Genomic DNA, 12,054 nt, shown 5'->3' on the forward strand with positions numbered 1-12,054 from the left:
GAATCAAAATATTTTGAATATTTTTGTTCAATCATTAATATACAAAATTATGTAAGAGGGTATAGATTTCAAATGGGAAATGTTATTCTATGGATCTTCTTAAATAATATTGAAATGAAAATTAAATAATATTTCTTTAACTGCGTAGAAAATAAATTCAAGGACATTATACAAAATATGAATTTTTTTTGGAGACTATAGTGTATAATTTTTGTCTGGATTTATTTTTGCCTTTCTATAAGATTAATTATTTAAACTTTAATCTTTTGATTAAGAATTGAAGAATTGAAGACACCCAAAAGCGAAATAAATTAAAAGATATTTGGAAACTGTGAGTAAAAAAAAATATTTTTATGCTTTTCTGGAAGCTATATGCGTCTCCCTTTACTGTAATTGATTACAAAATTTCAAGAAGTTTAAATTTTTAAATTATAATAAACATGTAATAGGCTATTTTACAAAGAAAGTGTATAATCGAGAATGCTTTTTTATTTATCGAAAGTGTCTTGTAAGTGAGGTCGATTTCAAGGTAATTTTTTTTAAACTAAATTCAATTTTAAATCATAATTAATAAGATAATTTCCTTATGATTTGTGAACTCCATTGTTTATGACGAATTACAACCTTCATACAAATTACAATGGATTCCCCATAAAACTGGCACGTGCTCTATATTAAGTATCTTCCTCCCTATAATTCTGTAGAAAACGACATTGAATCAAAGAAAAATCAAAGAAAATCTATTTGAAATATTTTTAATTCTATGTCCCTAATAGAAAAGTTTATTGAACTCACTCAAATGAACTATTTTTTGTTTTGAAAATTTAGAATTCAATTACACAATTCCTTTTTTCCTTTTATTTAGAATTTGTTGTTTTAAAGAAGCAATCTGTAATAATATCTGATCAATGTGTTAAGTGTTTTAAAATTTAATTAAATTTTTTCCTTCTACATTTCTTTGATTTTTTAAAGGAGAAGAGTATTAATTGTGATAATGTGATTTTTTTTTCTCTTGATTTTTTAATATTACAAACTTAAGACAAGGATAACGTAGTAGAAAATAATAATTATTATTGCTTACTTTTATAAACATAATGTAGACTTGTTTGGAAAATATTATCATTTTAAATTGAATATTAAAGATGTAGACTCTATACAAAATGTATAGTAAGGCTAGAACAGTTATTTGAAAATAAAAAATAATTGTCTTTGTTATAGGACGGTTCATTTGAGTATCCTTAGCGATATTTGAACTGAAATTGAATACTTTAAAATTAATTTAAAATTTTTTCTAATACATTTTTTAAATTATCTTGAAAATAGACTATTGAAACTGTTCTTTAAATATAAGCAATAAAATTTTTTTCATATTGTAGTAGTTTCCTTTTATAGTAATTTCTGTTTTGCACTTGACTTTTCGTAATTTAATGCTGAATTTACATAAAAAATCCCACTAGCTTGAGGAGCAAAAATTTCAAGCTTTTGATTTGATGCTTGAATAATAAAATTAACTTACACACCGAATTTCAGATTTGTAGAACTTCAGGAAACACCCTATGAACTTTAATGTACAGTGAGTTTGTAGTTTAATGTGAGTGAGTTTGTAATTGGTATTTTTTAGATATTATTAAAACCTAAAGTGTGTATAAAGCAATCGAAGCTTAAAATTCGCAATTGAAACTTGAAATGACACCTAAATTGACATCAGTCAAATTAGTGGTCTAATTTACCAGTTTCTATTATATATGTTTTTAAATTTCTAGAAAGGTTATTCTTCGCAAGAAAAATATTAATGTGTGTATGTAATGGTGGGTCATTATTTTTTTTCACGTCGAACTATAAAATCTTTTGTGATTCTCATTATCACAAGCTGCGAGGATTCTTTGGGGGTAAACGAGCTAGTGCCTCGTATTCACACAATGAGTGATCCGCCATTTTGTCCTCTTGGCCAATGGTTAAAATTATATTAAAATTTTGTTTATAAATTTTTTTTTGGTAAAAATTTGTAGACTTACCATTCCCATAGCAATTTGTTTTGCGATATTAATCAAATCATAGTTAGAATATCCTTTGAAAATAATATCATTATCATCTTCTTCAATTATATTATGCTCACTATCAACATTACAATTATTATCATTATTATCATTATTTTCATTATCATTATTATTATTATTAATATTGTTATTACTATTATTTTTTGCATGATAATTAAGATTACCTTCATTACTATTATTTAATGTCAGATCACTAATTGTATTTGATTTATTATGAATATTAGAATTTAAAAATTTATAATATCCTTGATTTTCAATTAATAATGTTGATGAACCATTTGTTAATGTTGTTGTTGTAGTTGCAATTGTTGCTGTTTCATCATCATTTAAATTACTTGATGAACTTTTAATACGATTTCGATTTGATGATTTTAATTTACAATCACAATTTTTTATTTGTATTTTATTACAATTATTATTACTATTATTATAATTATTATTAAATAATTTTAAATTTTTATTATTATTATTATTGGTATTACTATTGTTATTTAATAATAAATTTTGTTGTGTTGATAATGTTGTTGTTTCTGTTATTGATGATGATTTTGTTATTATTGTTGATGGTACAGGTTCTTGTATTGTATCATCAGATCCATTTGAATCAAGTAATTGACTACTATCATTATGAACACTTAAACAATTACTATTATCAATTGCATCAATTGATATTCTTGTTTCGTTAAGGCACATTGGAAATAAGATTTTATTTGATATTGGTGATTTTAAATTTAATTCATTTGTTGTTGATATTGTTTTTATTGGTGGTATTGTTAATTGTAATGGTGATGATAATGATGTTGTCGATAATGTTGATCTTGATGTTGTTTTAATTTCTTTTGGTATTGCATTATTGTCTTTTACAATATTAATTTGATTTGATTGTGTTGGTATCATAACTGTATTTCCTGTTTCATTTTCATTTAAATTTGTTGAATTTGTTAATGTATCGATTATGTCAACTTGACATTTACAAAAATTTGTACAAAAACCCGATTGTAATCCATATCCTTTATTAATAACTAATTTTGTATTATCATCATCAATAATATCATTATTTTTAATATCAATTTTTGTATTATCTATATCATTAATCACATTTGCAATACTAATATTATCATTATTATTATCAGATTTTTGTTTTAATATATGATTATTAAATTGTATATTATCATTACTATTTTGATTATTATTATTAAATGCTGTTGCTGTTGTTGCTGTTGTTTCATCTTTATTTTTATTTAAATCATCATTATTTTTTTGATAATGTTTATGATAATTATTATATTGATAATTATGTCTATGATGATGATGATAATGATGATGATGATTATGATGTTGATCATTATTTGTATTATTTCGGCTAATTTTACTAGCATTATTTGGAGTGATATTTTGACTCTTTGGTCTTCTTTTATAAACTCGTAATTTATTATCATCGCCAATATTTTTATATTTTAATGTTGTTCCTTTATCAAAATTAAAAATATTTTCAGTTTTTTTATGTCCCATTGTTGAAAATTTTCTATCACGACAATTGAATATACTATTATTCATACTATATTTATTATGGTATGGTACGGCTGGTGGTGAATTTGATGGCGTTAGTGTTGTTTTTTGAATATAAACAATTTTATTAATTCTTTGCCATTCCGCTCTTTAAATTTTGAAAAAAAGAGAGAAAAATATGAATGTTAACAAAAATTAAATAAAAATATTTTTAATATAAAATCAAAAAAAAAAATCAACATGTCAAAAATAACAAAAGTTTTTTTTTTGTTTGATATTTGAAATATTTTTAATTATTCAAAAATCATAAGTAAAAGTGGTGAATATTTAAATGTCATTTAACTTGAAAATTTAAATTATTAATCATTGCAAAAATTATTTATTTTGACATTTTAGTTGATGATCCTATGGAATTGTTAATTCAAATAGCTTCTTATTTAGTAAGCTTGCAAATTATTAAAATTGTTAGAAAGGAATGTATATATGAAATTATTAGGCTATATCTGATTTGAAACCAAATTACGCCAACAAAAGCGCGTCGCATGCAAAATAATCTAGATTTTTCTTTGATTTCCATTCATTTCTTCAAAATAGTTATTAGTATTTTTATTTTCGTACCAGGTCAATTATAATATAACACAATTTTGTTAACGAATAAAATTGTTTTTTGATTGAATCAAATTGTTTTTTTAAATAGTTTTAATTTATACTCGCATTGTTTGTCCTAATTAAAATTTATTGGTTGAATAAAATTTTTGGATACATTAATAATTTTCCTATGTATATGCATATAGAGCGTAATTTAAATTTTTTTTGTAAATAAAAGAGATACAAACACACATTTGAATGGAAATGTATGTTAAAGCATTGAATTGCAGTTGTTTAACAATGACAAATGATTTAATTTTAAATTTTGAAATATTTTTATTCCTTGCTTATTTTAATTAAACTCGAAAGCAATTTTTTTTTCATTTTAGAAGAAACGAATACTTTAAGTGGAGATAACTATGTTTAGAGTTTTCAACAAAAACCAAAATCGATCATTCCATATACTGTACAAAAAGACAAGATAGTTAAAATGTCAATCATGCCAATGGTTACACTAAATTACCGCATGATTATGTAAATTGTGTTGGCATTTGTTAGGCATTTTAATTTAAATATCAAAAATTCTTTTATTATTAAAAGATGTGCATATTTTAAATTCTTATATCATCAAAATTAATTCCATATAAAAATGAAAATATAATCACAAAAAGGGGATGGAGAATTCTTCGAATGTCTTCAAGTACATTAAAATATTTTTTTTTTTTTTTGACTTTACTCACTCATAGAAGGTCAAACACTGAAAAGAATTTAATTCACTTCAGAAGAATCACAGCACAGCTGGAACAAAAAATTGCTATTTGAAGAAGGTTCCGATATGTTCGTTATTTATACCTATATTGCAAATACTAGACTAAATTTATGACATTTATATGTAGGCTTTCTTTATTAATTAATAATTGCATGCTTATCATTCCATACTAACGCACATATTGTAGATAACCTTGCAAAATAGAATTCCTAAGAAATATTAAATTAAGTTTATTTTAATGGTATGCATAATACATACTTATATACATACAAATATAATGCATGAATAGAGTCAATAAAAATTTTAATACAAAATGAAGCAGAATAAAAAATTATTACTAAAAATTAAACCATATTCCAAATTTTTTTCTTGAAATGAAATCGAAAATTGTTTGCTTTTGATTTTTTCATCATACTAATTTTAAAGAAGAAGTAAACGAATTTATAATCTTTTGAGAATAAATTTTTGGGTTTCCTGTGTTCTAAAAATAGAATAGAAAAATTATTTTGATATCATATTGAACTGTGGCATTAAAAAATTTTTTTTTCAAAATTTCTTAATGACACACTTAAACTGAATTGATTTTGATCTTATCTTACTTTAGTTAAATAAAATTGGTAAATTATTTTTTACATTCCTACGATAATGTTTTTGTAAAAATTAAAATTCGTATTGTATTCGTGTCGTTTCTATAATATTATAAAGATTTTAGTATATTTTCAACAAAATTAAGCAATAATGTGCTTATATTAAACTTTTTTCTATCCTTTTATTCTAACCTCTTACTCTATCTCTCACAAAATGAATGAAAAGCAGAAAACAATCTAGAATATCATCTCCGAGTTTTTGTGTCTCAAAAATATTATCGACTTTGTATAAAAATAAATATGTAACAGAATGTAATCAATCAATTAACTCTATAATTTGATTAATTTGTTACGGCTTTACAAAATTTCGTTCTCATGCAACACACAGAATAGTTTGATATGTAAAGAATCCTCACGGCAACTCTTATATAATTCTCAATATTATCCGTTTACAAAGTTTACACAATTTACTCTACCTATCGTTTTTATATTGTATTTCGTGTATTATTTTTAATCAATGGTAAAAAAAAAGAAAAAAAAATTATTAAACATTTTTTTTAATGAATTAATGGAAATTTTTTGTATAGACTGAATTTTATATTTTTTTTTTCAAACATTTTTAATCGGCGTCAAGGCTTAATAAATTATAAATTTATTTTGAAAATATTCGAAAAAACATGTCACTGTCAAATTTTTATTTTTCTTTTCTTTTATGTTTAATTTTTGTCAACCAATTGTAAATTTTTGTCTAAATTTGAATTTATTTAATAAGAGAATTTTATACAAATTTTGGTTTAAATAAAAATTTAAAATTATTTATCAGATTTTTGGGATTTCAAAATAAAAAAGAACAACATAGATTAAATTAAAAAATATACATTCTAAGCATTCATTTATCATTTCATAAAGTATGCATTTGTTGAGATTACAAAAATTAAAATTTTTCCAAAGAATTTTTCACCATTTTGTCCAACAACTTTGAGGTTATTTTGCGAAAAAAGTAAAATGCATAATAAATTTAAATTTTAATTAATAATAAAAAAATACTGTGAAATTATTTTATTTATTTTACAAAAAAAAAAAAAACCTTGTCTCTTAATTCAAAATTTTAAAATTTCTATATTGAAGAACATCCTCTCGTTATGCAAGATTATTATCATTTAATTTAATGCTAATATAATAAGGGTACCCTTTTAAACTGATAACTGTTGAATTTTAAAAGATAATTACTTTTGATTTGTATAAAGTTAAATATAATTATGGAAAAAAATTCTCTGACATTAAAGTTCAATTCTACAATATGTTTTAAACATTGTCTTTCTAATAAAAATTGTTTTTAAAAAATAAATTTGAAGTATTGAAAAATAAACTTGCTTAATATTTTTCGCTTACATATCTACTAAAATTTTGTTTACGCTAAGTTCTCTTCCTTTAAGAGAGAGAGACGGAGAGATTTTTGTATGCAGAAAATTTTTTTTGCAATTTTTTATTTTATTTTTCATCCAAGATTTATTTGAAAAAATTTTCCATAATTTTCAAAATTTTCAAAATTTTATATTGACATATTTTAAAAATACTAATTAATTGAATTCACTAAACAATGAAAGACGATTATCAGACATCAATCTTTGCTAACGGATTTGGATAACTGGATGACGTTAAATTTTTTCAATAAAACAAAATCCATAAAACACTTTATCCATAAACAACATCAAATTTAAATTAAATCAAACAAAAGCTGTAAGTAATTTTTGACAGTAAAAATCTCTAACTATGACTTTTTCAATTAGATTCACATGGTATTCTAATTGGATTTTAAGATATAAAATGAAAGAAATTCTCAAAATAGGATCAATCAAAAAATTTTGTTGTTCCTCAAAGGAAAAATGCTTCTCCCCACAAATTATATTTGGTTTAAAGTATTTAAAAATATTTTTTAGATATTTTGTAGAAAATATATTGTGCACGTGTAATTCCTCATAGAATTTTCTTAAATTCAAATTTTGTGTAGAATCATATGTTACGGATTCTTTATTCATTTGAAAAAAAAATATTTAAAAAAATTTATCTTAAATTTATGAATAAAAATATAATTATGCAGTATCTTAGGGGAATATTGCAAAAAGAAAAAACTTTCATGGAATATTTTAATATTGCAAAATTTATGCTATAAATACTTAGAATATTATGATTTAAGCTTTAGAGTAGAAATCAAATTCGTGGTATTTTCATATTAAAATTTTTTGTTTAAATTTTTTCATAATATGTGATAGTTTAAATGTCATAAAGAATGCTTATATAGTTGCAAGTTATTATTATTAAAATAAAATTTAAAATTTAGCTATTAAACCCCAGATGGAGCTTAGAAAACACTAAAGAAAGAAACAAAAACAAACATGTTCTCAAATTGTTTTAGATTCATTCGAGTGAGTTAAAACAAACCTCGTGCTAGAATTCTCATTGCGATCGAATGATAATGCCTCATTTTTTTTTCAACCATCGCATTGAAAATTAGATATGGCGGATATTTCTTTCGCTATTAGGATTTTCTGAGTTTGCGACTTCAAGCACAATTTATTGCACTTGTAATTATTGTCAAAGTCAACTCAATGCGTTTGGCAATTCCATAATGAGGAAGCGAAAGTCCAGGAAAAGCTTCTAAATTATTAAGTTATTTAATTAAGTAAACAATAAACCGTCAGTTTGACAAATTAATTATTCATATACACTTAAAATTATCGGTTGACTTCCGAGATTATTTGATTTGCCGAATCCATACTATATTGTCTTGTGAAGGGAAAGAAAAATACTTGAAATCTTTAGATAATATCGACTATATAACATCGATTGCTGCTTCGAACGCAGAATGACATTTCGGCTGAAAAAGTAGTCAAAAATTGAACATCTTCGAATGGACCACCTTAAGCATAGTTATTTTCAATATTTATATTGAACGTAACATTTAAAAAGTAAATGACAAAAACAAATTGAAAACTTATAATAAACAAACGGAATTTATAACTTGTTGCTCAATGTAAATTCAAAACAATAAAGTACAGAATTTAAATTCCAAAATGTTTTTTCAAAAGATAAATTCCTTAAATTTTAAATTAACCACAAATTTATATTTATGCTTATTCATTTTTATATTTAAATTTGCTATGAGTTCCTTAAACAATTTTCTTATAATACACTAAAGACACAATTTATTATAGCAAAATGAAAATAGTTTACTATATTGGATTTACAAGCACAACATGTTATCCATGTAATTCGTGCTCAGATAAACTCAAATATTATCTGTCTATCTACCTAGTATCTCTTAAATAAATTGATCTCTTAAATAAAAGGAAAAAATATAAATCCTTGAAGAATCCTTAATACTTAACGAGAAAAGAAGTTATGCTTTTTTGTTATATCCATGGTTTCTTTTTCTAGAAGAAGAAAAAAAATTTTTTTTTCCAATCAAACTTTGGAAAGAGTTAAAGAAAATATTAAAAAAATAAAGAAAAACAAAGATTGGAAAAAATATCCTTTTCATTTTTTCCTTGTGCGAAATATTGTAAAATTAAATGAGATAAAATTTTTGAAAAGGATTCATATTTTGTTTTCTCTAAAATTATTTTTTGATATGAGTTGGAAAATTTCATTTTTATAATCTATTGTGGTAAAATCTTGAAGTTTTTGATCAAAATTTTTAAAATGTTTTGAAAAGACTAATCTGTCATGTAATATTGAAATTTGTTAAGATAAATTCAATATTTTCTTATTTAACTCTTTAAGTTCAAAAGTTTTAAGTTAATTAATTATTTAAAATATTTTAAATGAAAACTTTTATACATAAAAAAAATTAAAATTCTTGAATTACCAAATTGTAACTTAATAAATTAATATTTTTTAATAAAAAATTACAAAAAAAATATTTTGTATAAAATCTCTATTAATATAATAAGAATTAATTAAACAAATTAAGTAATTAATTAATTAATCTGATTTCCTTAACATTATTTTCATAAAAATATTTAAATTTGTGACATAAGCATAGTCTTGTTTTGAATTAAACAGGATTATTCTGTTCTAAATGCACCACTATACATAAATATATCGCCCTTATTATGAATGGGTAAAATTTTATATTGAGATTTTATGGTTTCATAGTGAGCAGGCCCTAAAAAATCATATTAGAGGAATTTTTTATATATTAAATTTTTAATTTTGAGCATAATTTCTTTGTTTTCTAGAATAAAAGCATTACTACGTATGAGTTTGAAAACTAAGAACAAGGGCATTGTCATGAAAACTGAATTTTAGCACATTTACAATCTCCATTAACCAAGTAACAATTTGGTATATCAAACATATTTGTCTCTATACTGGTGGAGCAACTGCTGATTGGAATATTCTAAAAATTCAAGGTGGTAAAATATAAAGAATCACAGATTTCAAAGGGAGAAGCAAATCCCTTAAAATAGAATTATAACAATTACTTACATGCATTCAATATAAAATATTTCTTCTTACCTCAACAAATCTAATAAATTCCCAAGGCTACAATATTCTGTTAATAACATCATTTCTTTAATATTTTTTGTATAATGACCAACAATATTTACAATATGCGGATGTTTACCAACTGATTTCATGACTTCAATTTCTCGACGAAATGTTTTCATATCTTCAATTGATGCTTGATCTGAAAAATAAATTTCATAAAAATTACAAATAAAAAAAAATTTTTTTTTGTTCCATTTTAAAAACCTTTTAACATTTTTACGGCAACATCAACTTCTTTCTTTTCACCAGTTTTTAATTTACCACGTCTTACCATACCGAATGCACCTTCACCAATTACTTCAAATAGATCAACATCAATTAATTTAATTTCTAATTCATCATTAAAAAATAATTTGTCTTCTAAATCAAGTTGTAATTGCTCTAATGACATATTACGACCAACAATTTCAAAATTTGAATTTGGATCCATTGGGGCTTTCTTTTCTAATTCCTAAAAATTATAAAAAATAAAAGTTAAACACCTTAAAAAAATCTTTGTTTACAAAATAATAAATCGATACTCGATATATCGAAATTAATTATTCTCTATGAAATGTTTTTACTCTTATTTTCATTAATTTAGGGGAAATAACGACCCTTAAATAAATTATGTACATAAACATATCTATGAAAGTATGTCTCTTTTTAAGGTTACTATTTTACAGCAGAGAATGTATATGAAGTGGATGTCTAGTGTCAGTAGCTTAATATTTATTAGTATTTTCTAATTAACAATGCTACAGTATCAGAAAAGCTATTCATTTATTCTATTAAAAAAGAGAATAATGAGTCAACATTATTTATTGTGCAAATTAATGCTGTTACAATGTTTGTTTAACCAGGGGTTTCTAAGCTACGGCCCGCCACTTTAATCAATATGGTCCGCTAATGGTTTATTCTTCCAATAGTATTAATTGAAATAACTTCGTTTATTTGTTTGTTGATTTAAGGTAAATAACAAGAACAGTATGAAAATGAAAGGTTTAGTTAAGTATAACGACAAAAGAAGTACATTATAGAATTATAATTTGTTTATAATTCCTACTTGCGAAAAGGATCTTCAGAAATATATATACATACCCACATCATAAATACATAAAGTGTACCATTAAAATCTAATAAAATGCCGTGAAATTAAAGATAATGAAAAAAAAATTGATACAGTTTTGGCATTTGGAACTTACTGGTGCAATTATTGTGGCCCTTAGGCTGAATAGTTTGGAAACCCTTGGTTTATATTGTAATACATCTAGTCCATCATTAACTTTCATTTCAACCTGTAAGTTTTACGAGTATATGAATATATACGCATGAATAAATCCTTTCAACATTCTATATGTAATTTTTTGCTTTTACACAAAATTGTGTTATGTAAGTAATGGAATAAGGATATTATCTACTAAAAATAACAACAAAAATAAAAATTTATATGTACTTACCTCAAAATATTTGCAACGTTCCTTATCACGTTTAATTTTTGCACGTCGATGACAAATTACGAATATTATAACAGTGATGACGACAAATACCAGTAAAAGGACAATAATTTCATATATAAAAGTTCCCCAAAGAAAATGGTCAACTATTGAAAAAATAAATAAAAAAATTTAATTTATTAATTTTTTTTTTTTTGGATAAATTTATAATGAAATATATATGTATATTTGCGAAGTGAATTTTAAATATATGAGAAATAAACTCAATTATGACTACATCAGGCGATATTCTGAAATTACACAAAACTTTAACAGAGGCTACATTTTGAAACAAAAAAAGAAGAGCCCCTTAACGAGATTGTTTAAAAATAAGTTTATTGAACTAAAGGATTTCGATAACAGTTTTACAGGTTTTATTTTGTGTACTGTCTTAAATGACCTAGCCGTTTAGCATTTGAAACCTTGCGGATTAGAAATAGAATATTGAAGTTCTTTAATTAACTAAAAAATAAACTAATTTTTATTTAACCTTACATAATAACTAATAAGTGGCG

At 23.3% G+C, this 12,054-nt stretch overlaps 1 protein-coding gene across 1 annotated transcript in view; it reads right to left on the minus strand.

The window, feature by feature from the left end:
* LOC129616085 (tyrosine-protein kinase receptor torso) overlaps window positions 1–12,054 on the minus strand; it is a 79,807-nt gene that overhangs the window by 26,069 nt on the left and 41,684 nt on the right. Inside the window, exons 8-13 of the mRNA XM_055531555.1 lie at window positions 11,504–11,646; window positions 11,249–11,341; window positions 10,269–10,515; window positions 10,032–10,203; window positions 2,192–3,714; window positions 2,016–2,149 (exon numbers count right to left, since the gene is read on the minus strand). Of these exons, the coding sequence (XP_055387530.1) occupies window positions 2,016–2,149; window positions 2,192–3,714; window positions 10,032–10,203; window positions 10,269–10,515; window positions 11,249–11,341; window positions 11,504–11,646 (2,312 nt within the window). The remainder of the gene's footprint in view (window positions 1–2,015; window positions 2,150–2,191; window positions 3,715–10,031; window positions 10,204–10,268; window positions 10,516–11,248; window positions 11,342–11,503; window positions 11,647–12,054) is intronic.

Source organism: Condylostylus longicornis, unplaced genomic scaffold (assembly GCF_029603195.1).
Source record: "Condylostylus longicornis isolate FDR11 unplaced genomic scaffold, ASM2960319v2 ptg000162l, whole genome shotgun sequence".
Lineage (NCBI taxonomy): Eukaryota > Metazoa > Arthropoda > Insecta > Diptera > Dolichopodidae > Condylostylus > Condylostylus longicornis.